This window comes from Narcine bancroftii, chromosome 12 (assembly GCF_036971445.1).
Source record: "Narcine bancroftii isolate sNarBan1 chromosome 12, sNarBan1.hap1, whole genome shotgun sequence".
Lineage (NCBI taxonomy): Eukaryota > Metazoa > Chordata > Chondrichthyes > Torpediniformes > Narcinidae > Narcine > Narcine bancroftii.
Window position 1 is genome coordinate 10437177 of NC_091480.1, and position 20999 is coordinate 10458175.

The 20999-nt window shown below is 44.6% G+C and overlaps 2 protein-coding genes across 2 annotated transcripts in view; one reads left to right on the forward strand and one right to left on the reverse strand.

The window, feature by feature from the left end:
• LOC138746570 (sodium/glucose cotransporter 4-like) overlaps nt 1-480 on the forward strand; it is an 18308-nt gene extending 17828 nt beyond the window's left edge. Inside the window, exon 7 of the mRNA XM_069904859.1 lies at nt 287-480. Within this exon, the coding sequence (XP_069760960.1) occupies nt 287-480 (194 nt within the window). The remainder of the gene's footprint in view (nt 1-286) is intronic.
• Nucleotides 481-2612: 2132 nt separating this feature from the next.
• LOC138747564 (GRB2-related adapter protein-like) overlaps nt 2613-20999 on the reverse strand; it is a 54614-nt gene continuing 36227 nt past the window's right edge. Inside the window, exons 4-5 of the mRNA XM_069906889.1 lie at nt 6048-6216; nt 2613-3258 (exon numbers count right to left, since the gene is read on the reverse strand). Coding sequence (XP_069762990.1) covers nt 3076-3258; nt 6048-6216 — 352 coding nt within the window. The 3' untranslated portion in view covers nt 2613-3075. The remainder of the gene's footprint in view (nt 3259-6047; nt 6217-20999) is intronic.

The window sequence follows — 20999 nt, forward strand, 5'->3', positions numbered from 1 at the left end:
GGCTCATAAATGAACCCATGACAGTGCTATCATGTTGCATTGCTTGACGCTAATCAATCCTCCTTTTCATTGTAACTGGATACTGTAAATTGTGTGCCTCAGACGACTGTATGAATGTAGAGATAACTTGTTCGACTGCTCACAGAGGAACCCTTCTCACTATAATGTTATTATTAAACTTAGAACTCAACTCCTTTTTAACCTCTACTATTTCTTCAATACCTGTTGGTAATCTTCACCTTTCCTTCATGATTTACTAATGTCATTCTGTTCTTTTGGGTGTTAGATACAGAGGAGGCTGTATCACGGAAATGGGCATGGGCCAGTCTCTTCTGCAATATGAAGACAAGCAGACACAGCGTGGCCAGACAGTGCAACCTCACCCATATCCACGAGAACCCATTCTGGGCCCGGGTGTGTTGTATAAATGCGATCATTCTCATTTCGGTGAACATTTTCTTGTATGCATACTTCGCTTGAGTGAAAAAAATGACGCTACACCTGAAAAAGGCCTGAATGTACGTTAGGATTTGGGTTTAGTGGGCTAGGCATGTGTTCCTACAATGGCATTATCAGTGGAACCTGTGGATCAACTGCCTTCCACCAGGTTCTCCATCCTGAGGACAGATCCAGGGTTGTGCAAGAGGTACGGTATTTTAGTTCACGTTAAACCCTGATTGCTGAATCCTTTTTCCAGCCCTATAATGTACCAAAGTCTCTGCCTTCATCCAATTCTCCTTTCTCTTCAATGGGAAGAATGGGATTTGCTTGGATGGAGGCGAGAAAGGGGAAGGCAATATGATCCTGGAAAGCTGGCAAGACCCTGGACTCCTGAAATTTCTTCTCTCTATCTCTCCCTCCTGTGTTAAGATGGTTCCTTTAACCTGCCTCCTTAATCCATGCTCTGGTTAGCTTTCCTAACATATCCTGTTTAATAATTCACTTGTGAAACACATTTGCTGCGTTTTAATATAAAAATGACCATGCAAATTTGTGATCAATATACTGCTCTCAATTCCCAAATTGCTTATTCCCCCACATTACTCATAGTTTAAAGTGGAAAACACTGACAATACTTGATGGGGACCAAGGGGGGGGGGGGGGGGGGGGGAGGGGAGAGAGAGAGTGTGGGATGGAGAGAAAAGGTTGGAGAGAGAAAAGGATGGAGAAAGAAAGGACGGAGAGAGAGAAGGATAGAGGAAAGGAGGGAGGGAGGAGGAGAGATGGAGGGAGGGTAAGAGAGGGAGAATACAGATTCTGACATATCAGGTGTGAGCTCATTTCTGATCTGCAGCTTTTGTAGTTTTGATCTTACTGTTGTAGTATGAGACAGTTGATCATTAAAATCGGTTTTTGTTCAAGAAATCCAGGAGTGTGATAATGTTGATGTCAGCACTCGGTAGCCCCTTGCTGAGCTGCCTGGTGAAGGCAGTATAGCCTCGTCTTTACCTATTGAGTAAGGCAATTTGCATTATACAACAGACGAGGACTTGTTTGACGTTGAGCCATTTCACAGACATGTCTGCTCGAGCACATTTAGATAACTGCACGGAATACTGATTAAGCGACATCAAGAGATGTTTCAGTGCAGATAAAGTAATCAGGGGCGTCCCCAGTGGGCAGAGACACAGGAGAATGCGGACGCTGGAATCTGAATCTCTACACACTCTGCTGCAGGCACTCAAAAGGTCGAGCGGCATCCGTGGGAGTAAAGGAATGGTTGATGTATTGGGCTGGAACGCTTCATCGTCTTCTCTCACCAATGCTGCTAGTCCCAGCACATTGTGATTGAGTCCCAGGATGCATGCATCTGAGGGGCATCGGATCATCGAAATGTTACATCGCAGGAGGAGGCAGTTTCTGCTGGCATTCATTCCCACTTCCTGCTTTGTCCAGAGCCAGCAATTTCTCTGTTGGTATCACTAATGATCACAACTCGAGGTTTATGAATGACACTAACCCCAACCAATGTGTCGTAGGCACCTGATAGCTCGAAAATGAAAGCATCTCTTTTTTGTAAAGGAATTGACATCTCCAGTGTGAGTTGAAATGAATCTGTAAGGTTCCTTGTCTTTCTATGTGGCCCCTTCTACCTTCAGTATTCTTTGAGGGTAGAATTGCACAGGATTTATCGCTAAAAGTATGTTTGTTTTGCCCATAGCATTTAAAACTAAAATTTACATGGGCTTACTCATTCTTGCTACATTGGGCAGGATGTTTGTGTAGCGGTTGGTGCAATGTTGTTACACACAGCGCCAGCGACCGGCGTTCGAATCCGGCACTGCCTGTGAGGAGTTTGTACATTCTCCCCGTGTCTGCGTGTGTTTCCTCCGTATGCTCTCGTTTCCTCCCATCGTTCAAAATGTACTGGGGATAAAGGGGGTGGGGGGGGTTGAAGGTCAAATGGGTGTAATTGGGCGGCATGGGCTCAGGGGCCAGAAGGGCCTGTAGCCATGCTGTACGTGTAAATCTAAAATTTAAATCTAAATTCTTGGGATGGTGTACACTTCTGTCGTTAGCAGGATGCACCAAACAACTTTGAGCTGGTTAAATCTGTGGCATTTGCTGACAAGAGACAGACCAATGTATCAAAAAAAGGGAAGAGACCAAAATTCTATACTGTACATTTTATTTGTGAAGATGACCTCTTTTACCACGCTCTTAAATGTAACAGAGATAGTTGGAGGTTTGCAGTCAGTACTATTAAACATGCACTGTAATGTCGTTAGCAGTCAAAGGTTTATGTGTCCTTGGATCTGTGGATAACTTCTCAGGATTAATTTTAGATTCTGCATCAAAATGAGGCTGCAATGATCCAAGTATAAAGCAAATAAAGTCGTGCACAAAATGTTACACAGAAGGAAAGAAAATAGAATTTTATACTTTAGTCAATGAAGGATTTATATAACGTCTTTCATAATCTCAGGATATCCCAAAGCAGATTTGAAGTACAGTGAAGTACCACTGAAGTTTAGTCACTGATGCTGGGATCAGGCCTGACACAAAAAAGGAAGAGATGACGTGAAAGGCTTCTTCTTGTCGTTCGCAATTAGGTCCTGCTGCTGCCGAGGGCAGTTATACAATTGGCTGGACGTAGTTCCGTGGGAAGTAGCCGATGCGGCCGTTGCACTTTCCTCTCCACCAGTTCGCGTCCATACACTCCAACACCTCAATGATATCACCTCGGTAAAAGATCAGCTCCGATCGATCTTGTGGGGAAAAGTCAAAGCAAGCCTGCACGTGCATGGGTTTGTCCAGCTGTGGCAAAAGAGTGAATGGTTTAAAACACCCTGAATAGTGAGCGCATGGTTCAGCCATCCATAAATCAACACAAGACCCCCCCTCACCCCCATTGTAAATGTCCAATGGTGCTTTGGAGCATTATCAATTTGCTTCCTACCTTCCTTCTTTCATTCCTTCCTTCCTTCACAAGATTTTGATGTCACCAGCAACGCTGACATTTATTGCCCTCCCCATTTGCTCATGAACAGAAGAGACTGTTAAGAGTCAGCCACAATGGTCGGCCTGGAGTCACGTTAAGCCAGATGAAGTAACAATGGTAGACCTTCTCCCTCAGGAGCATTAGAAACATCAAGCCATACAGCATGGAACAGGCCCTTCAGCCCATCCCATCCATGCCAAACAAGATGGATCTTGGCTCATCACTTTGCCTGCATTTGGCCCGTATCCTAAACCCTTCCTGTCCATGTATTTGTTCAAATGTCTTTTGAATGTCAGAATTGTACCCACTTCTATAGCTTCCTCTGGCAGCTTGTTCCAGACACAGACCACTTTCTGAGTGAAAACGATGCCCCTCAGATCCTTCTTAAATCTCCTCTCTCACCTTAAACCTTAGCCCTCTCGTTCTCTCCTGCGGAAAATACTATGCATCATATATTTCTATAAGATCATCCCTATGCTCCAGGGAATAAATACCCAGCCTACAAAGGTAAAAAGTTAATGCTGGAGAAACTCAGCTGGTCAAACAGTGCATGTAACAAAGGTAAAGATACAGAACTAACCTTTTGGACGTGAGGCCTTCATCAAAGAACATTGGTTATGCCTTGATGAAGGGGGTCAAGCCCAAAACGTTGATTATGTATCTTTATTTTTGCTACATGCACTGTTTGACCAGCTAAGTTTCTCCAGCATTGTGTTTTTACTTCCAATCTACATAAACCTATTCCACCATCAATCTAATCTTTACCTACCTCACAGCCCGCAATCCTCTATTTTTCCTACATCCCTGTGCCTGTCTTCTAAATGTTCCTAATGTACCACTCCCCACCACCATCCCTGGCATTACTCTAAACCAGTGGTTCTGAACCTTTTTCTTTCCACTCACATCCCACTTTAAGTATTCCTTATGCCATCGGTGCTCTGTGATTAGTAAGGGATAACTTAAGGTGGGATGTGGGTGGGAAGGGAAGATTGAGAACCATTGTTTTCGTCGCACCTAATTGACTCGTGATGTGCACGGTTTCAGAAAGCCAAAGGAAACGGGCCAATGACAATTTTTCTCAATAAAAATATTTCAGTAACAATTGGGTCTAGAGCAGGGATTCTCAACCTTCCCTTCCCACTCATATCCCACCTTAAGCCCTTACTAATCACAGAGCACCGATGGCATAGGGATTACTTAAAGTGGGATGTGAGTCGGAGAAAAAGGTTGAGAACCCCTGGGCTAGAATGTACCCAGGCAAAAGATGGGATGCTCTTCCCAATGCTTACATCATGGGGGGGGGGGGGGTGGGAATGGAGAATTAAGATGACAGGGTTACCTATGTGGAGTAAAGTCATCACTCAATTTATGCAGAATGGAGAATTGTAGATTAGCCAGGAATGATTAAAAAAAAAACCTTCAATATTAACCTTGCTGGAAAATATTTTGTAAAATATTTGTTTTGATTAGAATCAATTGGAAAAATAGAACAAATGTTTCTAGTTGAGAGATTAAGGAAAATCTGGCAGATCCTGATGGTGACATTTCACCATTATCCTCACTCTTAGGATTTAATGTCAGCAGGGCTAACTAGAGTGACAAGTCATGATGAAAGCAGGAAGCCACTGTATCCCCCTCTGTCTCAGGCAGACCCTCAGGATTAACGATGAATTATTTCACTCCAGTTTTGAGATGACTTATGAGGCCAATGTGGGGTGACTAGAGGCAGGGCAGGATGTGCCAGGTGTGCAGGATAGATGGATAATTTGAGAGGTGGCATCCTTCTTCTGCTATCCTTAATGGGGTCCTGCTATCTCCAAATATACTGACTCAGATTCTCATCCTGAATGCTGCATCTCCACTTTGACCGGTGATGTGCTGGGAACTCCCATCAGTGGAAATGTTACGTTTCTCCTAGGAGGCTTTGAGAACAGCCCTGAATCTTTGTCCACCTGTCCAGGTATTAGAAAAAACATCTCCATCCTTCACCATTTTGGAATTAAAAATGACCTGAGTAATCATGACCATTGGTCCAAGTGAGACACGAAAGGTGGCAGACACTGTGATTGTAGTAAAATCAGCCGGTCTTGCAGTGTCCACAGGAGATAAAGGTATATAACCAATGTTTTGGGCTTGAGTCCTTCTTCAGGGGATGAAATGACTGGTGTTGATGTCCATTGAGGCTGAAGCCATTGAAAAAGAAAATTAAATCAATGCAAGATCATTAAGCAAAGATAAAGCTATATAAATGAAAGGTGTAGAAGTTCACAACTTCTAAGGTTCCCATGGTTTTGAGATTGTAGAGTAGAATTTTCACGAATATACATAGAAGTAAGCTAACAAAAATAGCTTTCCGGAATATGCAGACTCCCACGCGCGCACACACCTACCCAAACGCACCCACATGAACATGCATACACGCATGGACACATGCATGAACACTCATGCACACACCTAGACACAAATGCCACACAAACATGTGCACAGATGCGTGCACAAACATATACAAATACACATGGAGACCTACAGACTCAGACATGCACGAACTCTCATGCACACACACAAATGCACAGAATTCCTTTTGCAGCTCCTTTGCACGTTTTACCTCTTCGTCGGGGTTTGCATCTCTCAGCAAAATCTGTTGCTTCTTTGCAATTGTAGTCGTCCTGTAGAAGTCCACGAGCTCATTCAGAGAGAGAAACTTCTCGACCCACAGGTAGTATTTCCCCTCTTTATCGCGAAGAACCTTAAAGTGCTGCACATGTTTGCCATAGCTGTCAGAAAACAAACAAGATGCTCAGTTCTACATTCACAGTCAAGTATTAGCTGCAGCTGCCTTAGAGGTAGGAGGATGTGGATTCAAGTCATACTCCAGTGGAAACCCAAGTGAAAATTAGTGCGGGAGGGCTACACTGTCTGAGTCACAGCCATTCAGTGGGGACAAGTGTATGAAAATGAAAAACAAAATGACTGCAGATGATACAGATCTGGAAAACAGGAAAAACTCATCTGTGGGAAGATTCAAAGGACCTTTGTCAGAACTGGGAAGAAAAGAACATCTTTTGGTCTCCTTCCAAAGAAGCACTATGGGGCTCCAGCCAAAATGCATTCAAAGTTCAGATTTATTGGTATGACATCACATACAACCCTGAGATTCTCTTTTTCTGTGGGCCAGGGAGAATTTCTCCTGATCGACAATTCAAGAAAATGATATGTATACAAGAGAGAGAGAGAGAGAGAGAGAGAGAGAGATGTAAACAGGGAAAGAAATGTAAACAAAATGCAATACGGAGAAAAATAAATATTCAGAAATTAATAATATGCAAATGTATTTAAATGAGTATTTGATTGAGTTTGTTGTTTAATTAGGTGGATTCAGCATTGTTGTTGGCTGCTATCAGTTACAATATGGTCAAAATACTTAATTCATCTGTGAGGGACTGGGAACCACAAGAAACGTGCCATCTTAGTCATTAAACACTAGCGAAACTCAGCAGATCAAACAGTGCCCTTTATATTCCAAAGGTAAAGATACATCACCAACATTTTGGGCTTGAGCCATTCATTTGTCCTTTATTTTGCATTCACATGAATACAGATAGGAAAATGAATATAGGTCGAGTGCCCCTTATCCAAAATTCAGATTTTGGATTTTTTTCAGATTTTGGAATAATGTGTTTCTGGTAACTAAACAGCACAGTAGCATCGGCAGAATACCTGAATCAGCTGTTAAACAACAAACAACAGGCTTTCAGTCTCCACCTACAATGCTGTGTTTCGATCAAAGGTTATGGTACATTGGATTTTATTTTTTCCACGCAATAATGTTGCTGGTCGCGTTACACTCAAACTTGGCATTTTAGGTGGAGATGAATTTCACATTTCACATAAAAATAATATTTTGTACTTACCAAAAAAAAAACTTGATCTCTGCTTACAACAGAAGATAAATGCAGCACCAAATACTAGAAATTCTGCTGGATGGCTTTTTTTAATGAGTCATTTGTCTTATTAACAATGGTCTTTGTCTGACAGCGACGAATGCTGGTAACAAACTGGCGCCAACGGAGCCCCACATGGGCAAGTGAGGTCAGGTGTGAAATCTTCCACTTGTGGCATTATGTCGACGCTCAAAAAGTTTCAGATTTTGGAGAATTTTGGATTTTGGATAAAGGGTACTCGACCTGTATTAACAGATCAGCTTCATGTGATATTCATATGCCGGCTGCTTTAACGTTATTTTAAAGCATACTAAGTTCTACTCCATTTATTCACTGAACTAGATTATGTCCCGGTTTCAGATAGCACTTATTTAATTTTCAACCATTCCAAGGATTCTCCCTCCCTATCTCTCTTTGGGACATCCTTCAGATCAATGACCCTGCCTCATTTTGCATCCAGATCTCATTCACTCTGTAGTTTCTGCTACAAAAGCCCCCCAATGCATAATTCCCATCCAAAATTCACTGTCATCCTTTAAAATCCTTGCTATACCTGTTGGCATTACCTGCCTTCAGCCACCTGATCGGTCCAAAATCCCAGAAGGCCAATAACCAGTTTGCTTTCATTTCTTGCTTTGTTTACATTTTTCTTTTTTTTTGTAGACATAACTCTATCTTGAGTACAGTTTACACTACCTATAAAAGAATCTCAGGGATGTAGTTGATGTCATGTGTGTACTCCCGACAATAAATCTCAACTTGACCTGAACCATCACCTTTTAGACACCCAGCAGGTCAGGCAGCGCCTGTGGAGAGTGAGCAGAGTTAATGTTTCGAGTCAGAGGCCATTCTCCGGAACTTGGGCCTTGACCCAAAACGTGAACTTTGTTTCCCTCTCCACAGATGCTGAGTATCAAAAGCACATTTGATTTGTTTTAGATTTGGTCGTGTGGATGTATTGGTTCATAAGCTGGAAGGGCCTTTGCTGTGTTATATTTCCAAATTAAAATCAAATTACATTAATTTTTTTAAAGCTTACAACATCTGCAGATTTTTTATTTTCATCTGACAATAACCTTTCCAGTGATCTAAAATGCTTGTTTCAGCATTATGCTGAAGAAGATAGTAAAGAGGGTTGGTGCGAGGACGCAGCCTTGCTTCACGTCGTTGTCAATGGAGAAGGGTTCAGAGAGCTCATTGCTGTATCTGACCTGACCTTGTTGGTTTTCGTGCAGTTGGATAACCACGTTGAGGAACTTGGGGGGGCATCCAAGGCACTCTAGTTTTTGCCAAAGCCCTTTCCTTCTCACGGTGTCAAAGGCTTTGGTGAGGTCAACAAAGGTGATGTAGAGTCCTTTGTTTTGTTCTCTGCACTTTTCTTGGAGCTGTCTGAGGGCAAAGATCATGTCAGTAGTTCGACGGTGTTTACATCCGGTACTGCACGGATGCCAATCTCTTCAATCTGAGGTGCCTGCAAGCTCACACCAAGACACAAGAGCAACTTGTCCAGAACTACTCTTTGCAGACGATGTCGCTTTAGTTGCCCATTCAGAGCCAGCTCTCCAGCGCATGACGTCCTGTTTTACAGAAACTGCCAAAATGTTTGGCCTGGAAGTTAGCCTGAAGACTGACATCAGCCAGCTCCCCACCATGACCACCAGCCCCCCCACATCTCCATCGGGCACACTGAACTCAAAACGGTCAACCAGTTTACTTACCTTGGCTGCACCATTTCACCTGATGCAAGGATCGACAAAGAGATAGGCAACAGACTCGCCAAGGCAAATAGCGCCTTTGGAAGACTACACAAAAGAGTCTGGAAAAACAACCACCTGAAGAAACACACAAAGATCAGCGTGTACAGAGCCGTTTTCATACCCACACTCCTGTTCGGCTCTGAATCATGGGTCCTCTACCGGCATCACCTACGGCTCCTAGAACGCTTCCACCAGCGTTGTCTCCGCTCCATCCTCAACATTCATTGGAATGACTTCATCACCAACATTGAAGTACTCGAGCTGGCAGAATCCACAAGCATCGAATCCATGCTGCTGAAGACCCAACTGTGCTGGGTGGGTCACGTCTCCAGAATGGAGGACCATCGCCTTCCCAAGATCGTGTTCTATGGCGAGCTCTCCACTGGCCACCGAGGCAGAGGTGTACCAAAGAAGAGGTACAAGGATTGCTTAAAGAAATCTCTTGGTGCCTGCCACATTGACCACTGCCAGTGGGCTGATCTCGCCTCCAACCGTGCATCTTGGCGCCTCATAGTTTGGCGGGTAGCAACCTCCTTTGAAGAAGACCGCAGACCCCACCTCATTGACAAAAGACAAAGGAGGAAAAACCCAACACCCAACCAATTTCCCTTGCAACCGTGCCTGCCTGTCCTGCATCGGACTTGTCAATCACCAACGAGCCTGCAGCAGACGTGGACATACCCCTCCATAAATCTTTGTCCGCGAAGCGAAGCCAAAGAAGAAGATCTAAAATGCAAATTAGACTGCAAATACCACTGAGTATATTTAAGAGGGAAATGTTTGTATGTATTTTGATTGATATGGTTCACAGTGTGAAAAATAAAAAATTATAAAAAATTTTTAAAAAACATGGTTATGTTGAAAAAAAAAGATTTCAAAGGTAAATTTAAGCACGGTAACAGGCCCCTTCGGTCCACAAGACTGGGCTACCCAATCACAACCAATTGATCTTCAATCCCAGTAGGTTTTTCTGAATAGTGGGAGGAAACTGGAGCAGCAGAAAGAAACCCACGCAGACATTGTATAAACTCCTGACAGACAGTGCGGGATTCGAAACTGGGCTGCTGTAACAGCATTTCGCTATCCACTACAGTAACCATGCTACCCCTTGTTTTCCTGAACCATGTATTCAGAGGACCCCAGCAAATCTAGTTTTGTGTGTGCATCCTGTGTGCATGGAAATCCTGGGTGAGTTGTTGGGACTGGTTGAAGTGTACCAGAAGTGTGACGTATCAGGGTTTTGAGATACTGGGCTTTGATCTTGTTCCTATACGTGGCAGGTTGCAACAACCACTCTTGTCAGAACATGTGAATGGAATAAATACAAGAACAAAGCTCCTCCCAATTTTCAACATGACCATGCTTGATTCTACACCTCCAGTTCCCATGCTTGATTCCCTCAGTGTCCAAAAGGCTTTTGATTTCATCTATAGACATATTCAGCAGCTGAACATTTCTTGTCTGATGGAGAGAATTCCAAAAATGTACCACCTGAGTCAAACAGCCTCACTTCATCCAAAATGACCAACCTCTTTTTCTACAACTATATTCAAGGTTCAAGTTCCCTTTTTTGTCATGTAATAATGCAAAAATGTAATATACATGATATATTTCAACCTTTACCTGCTGTTAAGTCACAGAGTCGCCATGAGCATTGCTGTAAGAGAGAAAGTGAAACAAAAGGGTGTCCCTTCAGGGTCATTGAGTGCCCGTGGACTCGCCTCCGGTGCTCCCGCAGCCTCTGCAGCCGCACAGACTCCTGTTCAATCCATTAGTCACCCGAGCTCCATGTCCAAACCTCCAATATGATCAGTAAGCCTTCAGCTCCCGATGCCCTTTGGGTGCCCTTCTTGCCCTCAGCACCTTCTCAAACTCCCATGAGCCAGTCTCCAGCCCTCTGCCCTCTCCCCATCACTTCTCAGCTTCTTTATCTTCCACCCTCCCACCTGTATCCACCTGTGCTCATCCCCTTCCTTCTTGCTCTCCTCCCTCTTCACCCACACCCCGACATTTTTATTCAGTCTTCTTGATGGTTTTTCCAGATTTCTAACGAACAACTTAACTTTTGCTTCCTATGGATGCTGTGTGACCTGCTGAGTTTCTCCAGAGCTTTTGTGTACTGTCCCGGTTTCCAATCTCTCTTTTAATGTACAAAAGGCTTCTGTGAACTCATTCCCTAAATTTAATTAATAACTCATCTCGGGAAATGATTTAAAAAAAGTGTACCACTCTCAATAAATCTGTTTCTCCTTATATGATCCTAAATGGCTCATCCCTTTTTGTACAGCTATGTCCCTCAGCACATTTTAGACGCATGTTGTCTTCCGTAAGATCAACCTTCAGAGCCATAATTTCACAGTTGATTTGATAACGCAGAATTAAAAATGGCACTGCAACACACTAGCCTAGAAATGCACATTTTCCTCTGTATAAATTGTTCACAGAGAGGTCTTACCAGCATCACCCTTTAGAAATCTTGTCCGCTTAGTAATTAAACTGGGCTTTTCAGTCAATAATTTAATTTGTTGGCATCATTAATCACTTAGTTTCATATCTCCTTCTGATAAAGAAGGAGGTCATTGGACTTATTGGCATGACATGGAAACCCTGGTAAATTTCTACAGATATGTGGTGGAAAGTTTGGTGATCGGCTGCATCACAGCCTGGTATGGGGACTCCACTGTCCCTGAGCGTAAAGCCCTGCAAAAGTTAGTAGACACAGTCCATGGCATCATGGGTAAAACCCTCCCCACCATCAAGAACATCTACAGGGAACGTTGCCATCGGAGAGCAGCAGCAATTATCAAGGATCCACACCACCCAGCACACGCTCTGTTCTCATTGCTGCCATCAGGAAAGGGGTAGAGGGGCCACAAGACTCGCACCACCAGGTTCAAGAACAGCTGCTCCCCCTCCACCAACAGACTCCTCAATGACAAACTCAATCAGGGACTCATTTAAGGGCTCTTACCATAAATCCATAGAATAATACAACACAGAAGCAGGCCGCTTTGGCCCTTCTAGCCTGTGCCAAACCATTTTTTTGCCTATCCCCATTAACCTGCACTCAGTCCATTGCCCTCCATAGTGCAGCCATCCATCTACCTATCCAAATTCTTCTTACATGTTAAAATTGAGCCCACATTCACCACCTCAGCTGGCAGCTTGTTCCACACTCCCATCACACTCTGTGTGAAGAAGTTCCTCCTCGTGGTCCCCCTAAAAATTTCCCCTTTCACTCTTAACCCATGTCCTCTGGTTTGTATCTCTTCTATCCACAATGGAAAAAAGCCGACCTACATTTACTCTGTCTACACCCCTCATAATTTTAAATACCTCTATCAAATCTCCCCTCATTCTTCTATGCACCAGGGAATAAAGTCCTAACCTGTTTAACCTTTCCCTGTAACTCAGTTCCTGAAGTCCAGGCAACATCCTTGTAAATCTTCTCTGCACTATTTTAATCTTATTGATACCTCTCCTGTAGTTAGGTGACCAAAACTGCACACAATACTCCAAATCTAGCCTTCTAGCCTCTCATTTTCAACGTTACCTTTGAAGCCTTTTTTTTAAACAACGGGACAATATGAGCTCTCCTCCAATCCTCCGCCACCACAGCCATGGATAAGGAAATTTCAAATGTTTCTGCCAAGGCCCCTGCAATTTCTACACTAGCCTCCCTCGAGGACTGAAGAAATATCTTTTCAGGCCCTGGTGGTTTTATTCACCCTTATTTGCTTTAAGACAGCAAGCACTTCCTCCTCTTTCATCTGTACTTTTGATTGATTATTTTTCTCTCTGTATTGCACAATCAGTTGTATATTTCTTTTGCTTGTTTACATGTGAGATTGCCTGATCTCAGAAGCTAAGCAGGCTCAGGCCTGGTCGGTTCTTGGAGGGGAGACTGCCGAGGAACATCAGGTGCTGTAGGTTTCTGTGAGGGGCGCTGGATAAAGTGGAGACTCTCTGTCTGCCTCAGGGTGGACATAGGTTAAGGAATTTCATGGATGTTCTAAATGTAGCATTGTGACAATAATGGAACCTTCACCTTTGCACTGCCAATTAGTAGTAATTCTGCCATGTCCACAGGAAAAAGACTCTCAGGGTTGTATGTGATGCCATGTATGTACTTTTACAATAAATAAATCTGAATCTGATTCTAAATTCATGCTAGCTCTTGGAGCATTTCCATCAATCTCATTCCACCGCTTATTTCTTTGTCATCTATTCTCTTTTGCAAGCCCATCTACATCAGACATCTACCTACACTGGGTGTAATGACGGCAGGCTGGATCAGGTCCGGATCACTGGAGGTCTGAGACAACAGCACTTCTCCCACTGTGCTGATCTCACGGTTCTCACGGGAGTGAAATGCAAAGAGCCTGCAGATGCTGAGATTGTAGTAAAAACATACTGAAATGCTGGAGGATCTCAACCAATCTTGCAGCGTCCACAGGCAGTAAAGATATATTGCTGATATTTGGCTGCACTTGGCATACTGTTGCTCATGTACAGGAAGGATACGGAGGATTTGGAAAGGATACCATGAATCCTGGATGCTCAGATGTTGGACAAACATGAATTGTTTTCTCTGGAGCCCGGAAGCTGAGGGGCGAACTCAGTGCACGCAGCAGCTGAGGTCAGGTTTGAACCTACTGGAGCTGTGAGGCAGCGACTCTGAGCTGCACCATGGGGCGCACATTGAGGCTGCTCTGTGTAGCACTACCAATTAGAACCGACTGTCCAGAAGTTGAGATGAATAGGCTTTAATCACTATAAACACAGTCACGCCTTACATGCTGTTGCCCCAATTCCAAGGCAGTACTGAGGGAAGGGATTGGACAATATTGCCTTTATTAGGAATCCTGGAGTGGGAGGAGTTTCGGTATCTTGGGTGGGCCAACCAGTACAATGACAGCAATACGGTTTTCCACCCCACCCTGGGAGGTGCTCTTTAAGTACTGACTTGCTTCCCTGTGATCAGCGGGGAAAGCCATGAGCCCTGCAAACAATTTCCAGAGAGAAGAACTCTGGTCCCATTTCTGTACATGAGGGGGATGCCCTGGCATACACCATTAACATATATTTGACCAATTTTTGTGAATTTTAGCCCAGAATTTGATGGGCATTAGTGATACAACATGGCACCATGTTGGTTCACCAGAGTGAAACACAATTTTCCACTGAGCCTCTCTTTTCAGTCTTCTGCACGAGGAACAGAATTTTAACATTTTTTTAATTTAAAATTTCCCCGTCTATATAACTTAAACCGTGTCTTTTTTTCTCACTTTTCCTACAAAAATGCGAGGACTCTCCAAAGCAAAAAGTCTGTTTAAAACTATTTTGGTTTCTGTTCAGTGCCCTGTGTTTACCTGATCTGGCCTCTGCCCTCAGTGAGCTGGTCATTGCCAAGAAGTGGATGGTCATACAATGTGGAAATAGGCCCTTCAGCCCAACTCACCTAAACTCACCTAAAAAACCCCACCTAAACTAGTCCTATCTGCCTGCATTTGGTCCATGTCCCTCTAAACCTATCCTATCCATCCAAATGTTTGTTAAATGGTGCAATAGTGCCTGTGTCAACCACCTCCTCTGGCAACCCGTTCAATACACCCACCACCCTCTGTAAAAAATGTACTATTAAAGTACTCCCCGCAAACTAAAGTCCTCTGGTTACTAATTCCTCTACTCTGGACAAAAGCTTCTATGCATTCATCCAATCTATTCCTCCCTCATCCTCCTGCGCTCCAAGGAAAAAGCCCCAGCCTGCTCACCCTCTCCCTGCAGCTCAGGCCCACAAGCCCTGCCAATGCCCTCATAAATTTTCTCTGCACCCGCTGTAACTTGACAATATCTTTCCCATAGCACGATGACCAAAACCTGAACACAATACTCCAAATGGGGCCTCGCTGGTGAAGGTCGTGTGCAAACACACTGTTGCGAAACCAGGCATTAACATGCGACTCTTGCAATAGGAAAGAGAGACCGGTGAGGCTGGTTTCTTGAGGTAAATAATAGCTTTTTTTTCCCAGTCGAGGGAAAAAAGGTATGGATAACATAGATAAATCATAGATCAGGTCAGTGGGACTAGGCTGAATAATTCGTTCGGCACAGACTAGAAGCCCCAAAGCGCCTGTTTTCTGTGTTGTAATTTTTATGGTTCGATGGTTCTATACAAGGTAAGAGTGGAAAGACTTAAAAGGGTCCTGAGGGGATCCTTCTTCACACAGAGGGTAGTGGGCTAGTCAAGATTCAAGATTCTTTTATTGTCATGTAATGCAACAGAAAATGTAATATTACACAAAATTTCCATTTATCTGCCCTAAGTATTGCCCAGCACCCCTGACAGTAAGAGAGAGAGAAGCAAAACACATTGAGTGTCTGTGGATTCCCCACAATCTCTGGCAACCTGAGCTAAAGATCCAAACCTCCGACACGATCAGAAAACCTTCAGCACCAAGGGCAACTTTGGGAGCCCTTCCTGTCCTCTGCACCCTCTCGAATCCCGGTTCTGATACCTGGTTGCCACGAGCCAGTCTCTAGCGACCCGCAGCTCGTGTGGAGCCTTTGACCGTAAGTCACCAGCTGCCATAGCCTGTGTGGGTCCTTCAGCCGTTGAGCCCTCACTGGTCCACTGTCATGATCACCCTCCATCGGGCCGTAGTGGTAGAAGCGGCGAGAAATACACCTTTCATAAGACATTTAGTTATGCCAATGGATCAGAAAGGTGTGGAGGGATAATCAGCTGATGGGACAAGGTCAGTCAGCATGGACAAGTTGGGCCGAAGGGCCAGTTTCTGCAGTGTTGAACTCTATGATGCGATAAACATGCTTTGTGAAAATTCCAAACTCAAGGCTTTTAAGGTGGCAAGAAGGTGGGAGGTGCAAATTCATCGGAGTTGTAACCTTGAGAACACTTTACCTATGAGATGCGGACCAGGTAAGTACAGGTTAAGTATTTTCTTCTGAATAAACAATATTTAGCATGGGAGGATCCTGCCATGAAAGTGTCTTTCACAAAATGTCAAAAGCAACTGGAATAAGGGCTTGAACTAAATTTCAAAAGGCTCTAAATAACATTCCATACAAACAATTGTTGATTTAGCTGTTTTATCCATAGTTAAAGCCTGGGAAACAACTGTGTCCTTAAAGCAGTGAGATGTCCCAGCATGCCTCATTTGAATAATATTAAACAAATTGTAACACTAAATCAAACAAGGGGATGATTAAAGAGCAGTTAAATCAGGCATTATTGGAATGGCAGGCAGACTTGATGGGCTGAATGGCCTACTTATGGTTTTGCAATCCTTGTCAAACAGCTGGGAGCATCTTAAAAGAGGTGTATAGAATGAGGGAGGGAATTTCAGAGCTCGGATTGGTGGTGTGATTAAAGTTGGGGAATGTTAAGTCCAAATTGCAGGAATACAGGACCTGTAAGGCTGGAGGAGACTTTAGAGATCAAATCTTAGTGGGATTTGATGTAGGAGAATTTTATAGCTGAGATTTTTTTTCAAACAAGAAGTTAATACATGTCATTGTATTAATGGGTGATGGGCAAATGGCCGGGACATAAGGTGACTCATGTTTGGATCCTCTCTGCCTTGCAGAGGGTAGATGTGCTGCCATTACCCACTTCCCAAATGCACCGTATGCAGCATGAAGCATCACAAGGGTTTCGGAGGGGGGGAGGTGCCCTCAGTGTTGGTATCTGTGGTGCTGTCCACACAGGGCCCTCCCCTCCATCTAGGGGAAGCACCCACCATATTGAAAGTCATCCCACACAGACACACTCTCTTCCCGGCAGAAAGAGTTTAAGATCGCGTAGCACCAGATTCAAGGACAGTTTCTTTCCCGTCACGATCAAACTCTTGGAGTCTGTGTGGCTGCGGGAGTGCTTGAGGTGAATCCACGGACGATCGATGACTTTCTCTGGCAGAAGGAGGCACCTGGCAATTTCTGCCCATAGCGAATCTGTCTGTCTTACGGCACACTAAAGCAAGTTTTGTGTAATATTACATCTGCAATGTACATGACAATAAAGGAATCTTGAATCTTGAAATGGAAAACACACTGCTTTTACTCCATACCATCTCGGTAATTCTGTACTGTGTACTAAAACAAGCTGTACCATCTCTAAAATGTCCACTGTTGTGCTTACAAAGCATTCTCTGCAGTGCATCTTAGTACACGTTAAAATAAATAAACATGTCCTACACTGCAGAGGTCACACAAACCAACTTCCATTGGGACATGATGTCCAGGTCTCCAAAGAAAAGGAGAGAAATGTAGCTGATGTGTCTCTCTTCCAGAAGACCCACCTTTGCGAGTCAATTGGTTTATAGATTGGCTAATATGGTTTACCTATATCTGGTTCATCAATAGCACAGAGGCACTTGTCGTTTCTCCCCCCCCCTCCCCCCAAGCACAATCGTGACTGGATGCTATTCCTCACAATGTTGTGAAGGATTACCCTGGTCTTGTTGCCATGGAACATTCTGGACCATCCACATCACCTGTCCCATATTGAAAGGTTTCTGCGGAAAAAAACACCTTTGACCACATGAAGCAGGCATAGTAAACACAATGACCTGGAGGAGTGGAAGGCAGTCAAACCTGTGGGATGATCCCCTGAGTAGACTGTTTAGAATGTTCATATAAGTAGCAACCCCCGCCCCCCCCCCCCCCCCCCCCACTTGGCTCGGGATGAGAAGAAGAAGAACCGTCCCTGTCAGATCGCTTGCGCCCAGCAGAAATCTCAGCCCCACTGCCCTTGAGCAAATATACTTATCGGGCATCTACCAATCCCCATAGGTGCTGGATACTAGGAGGTTTACTGGACCAAAAAAGGTAATAAATAATAAATATTTACAGGGATTATTCCTGCTTTTCCGAGGTTGCCACCTCCTTTCTGGTCGCTCACCATCCTGACCCTGAGATGTATCTTTCATCATGACAGAGGTAAAACATGGAACTCCCACTCCAACAACACGTCCATCCGTAGAAGTGCAGCAGTTTAAGAAACCATCTCAATTAAGGGTGGGCAACAAATGTTGAACTTGCCAGCAACATTGAAAAAGCAATGACGTTACAAGAAATAATGTGAGGTGTTGGTTGGGAATGCATTGGAATTGATGTCCAGACATGACAAAAGGAATGATGAGTCATTAACAAGTATTCAATAGAGGAATTCGCTCCAACAGATGGTCACTAACCTGAAACATTTGATGGGCTTCTCTCTCTGTTGTTAAAAGCTGCCTGACTGACTCCGAATTTTCTGTAATCTCTGGTTCCTACAGAACCTCTTGGAGTATTTTGTGGAGTGTCTCAGGATTTGGAACCGGGTCCAAATTTGGCACTTCTTTCCCCAATTAAAATAGATTTCACATTAACTAGAGGTAAAACATAGGATTCTGTTGACATGGTGGTAAAGTGAAAAAATACACAAATGCTGGAGAAACTCAGCAGGTCAAACGGTGCTTTTATTCTTTCTTCTTTGGCTTGGCTTCGCGGACGAAGATTTATGGAGGGGGTAAAAAGTCCACGTCAGCTGCAGGCTCGTTTGTGGCTGACAAGTCCGATGCGGGACAGGCATACACGGTTGCAGTGGTTGCAGGGGAAAATTGGTTGGTTGGGGTTGGGTGTTGGGTTTTTCCTCCTTTGTCTTTTGTCAGTGAGGTGGGCTCTGCAGTCTTCTTCAAAGGAGGTTGCTGCCCGCCAAACTGTGAGGCGCCAAGATGCACGGTTTGAGGCGTTATCAGCCCACTGGCGGTGGTCAATGTGGCAGGCACCAAGAGATTTCTTTAGGCAGTCCTTGTACCTTTTCTTTGGTGCACCTCTGTCACGGTGGCCAGTGGAGAGCTCGCCATATAACACGATCTTGGGAAGGCGATGGTCCTCCATTCTGGAGACGTGACCCATCCAGCGCAGCTGGATCTTCAGCAGCGTGGACTCGATGCTGTCGACCTCTGCCATCTCGAGTACTTCGACATTAGGGATGAAAGCGCTCCAATGGATGTTGAGGATGGAGCGGAGACAACGCTGGTGGAAGCGTTCTAGGAGCCGTAGGTGGTGCCGGTAGAGGACCCATGATTCGGAGCCGAACAGGAGTGTGGGTATGACAACGGCTCTGTATACGCTTATCTTTGTGAGGTTTTTCAGTTGGTTGTTTTTCCAGACTCTTTTGTGTAGTCTTCCAAAGGCGCTATTTGCCTTGGCGAGTCTGTTGTCTATCTCGTTGTCGATCCTTGCATCCGATGAAATGGTGCAGCCGAGAAAGGTAAACTGGTTGACCGATTTGAGTTTAGTGTGCCCGATGGAGATGTGGGGGGGCTGGTAGTCATGGTGGGGAGCTGGCTGATGGAGGACCTCAGTTTTCTTCAGGCTGACTTCCAGGCCAAACATTTTGGCAGTTTCCGCAAAGCAGGACGTCAAGCGCTGAAGAGCTGGCTCTGAATGGGCAACTAAAGCGGCATCGTCTGCAAAGAGTAGTTCACGGACAAGTTGCTCTTGTGTCTTGGTGTGAGCTTGCAGGCGCCTCAGATTGAAGAGACTGCCATCCGTGCGGTACCGGATGTAAACAGCGTCTTCATTGTTGGGGTCTTTCATGGCTTGGTTCAGCATCATGCTGAAGAAGATTGAAAAGAGGGTTGGTGCGAGAACACAGCCTTGCTTCACGCCATTGTTAATGGAGAAGGGTTCAGAGAGCTCATTGCTGTATCTGACCCGACCTTGTTGGTTTTCGTGCAGTTGGATAATCATGTTGAGGAACTTTGGGGGACATCCGATGCGCTCTAGTATGTCCAGACATGACAAAAGGAATGATGAGTCATTAACAAGTATTCAATAGAGGAATTCGCTCCAACAGACGGTCACTAACCTGAAACATTTGATGGGCTTCTCTCTCTGTTGTTAAAAGCTGCCTGACTGACTCCGAATTTTCTGTAATCTCTGGTTCCTACAGAACCTCTTGGAGTATTTTGTGGAGTGTCTTAGGATTTGGAACCGGGTCCAAATTTGGCACTTCTTTCCCCAATTAAAATAGATTTCACATTAACTAGAGGTAAAACATAGGATTCTGTTGACATGGTGGTAAAGTGAAAAAATACACAAATGCTGGAGAAACTCAGCAGGTCAAACGGTGCTTTTATATAGCAAACGTAAAGATACATCACCAGCATTTCGGGCTTGAGCCCTTCATCAAGGTGGAACATGAGAGATGTCCGAAGAAAAGGGGGAAGGGGGAGGGGGGTGGTGAGGGTGGTAGATGATAGGTGGACTGCAAGAAGTGGGGGTGGGGGGTGGGGGAGGTCTAGACTAGTTGGAGAGAGAAAAGAAGTAGGAACTGGAATAACTAGTTGGGGGTGGGGAGGGAGGGAAAGGCAAGATGCTTACTGGAATGCATTGAACTCAGTGTTCATTCCCTGGGATTGGAGGGTGTCCAGACAAAAAATGAGGTGTTGTTCCTCCATTCTGTGGGTGGTCAGGTTGGGGTAGAGTGAAAGGCCATGGACAGACATGTGAGCTTGAGAGTGTGACTCAGAATTAAATGGTTGGCTACAGGGAGGTCGCTTTTGTTTCAGACAGAAAAGAGGTGCTGGGTGAAGTGATCTCCTAATCTGTGACCGATCTTCCCGATGTAGAGAAGGCCACAGAGGTTTTAGACATATAGCACGGTAACAGGCCCTTTTGGCCTACGAGCCCACGCTGCCCAATTACACCTAATTAATCTACAACCTCTGGTATGTTTTGAATGGTGCGAGGAAACCGGAGCCTCCAGGGAAAACCCACACAGACACGGGGAGAATGTACAAACTCCTTACAGACAGCGCGGGATTTGAACACCAGTCCCGATCGCTGGTG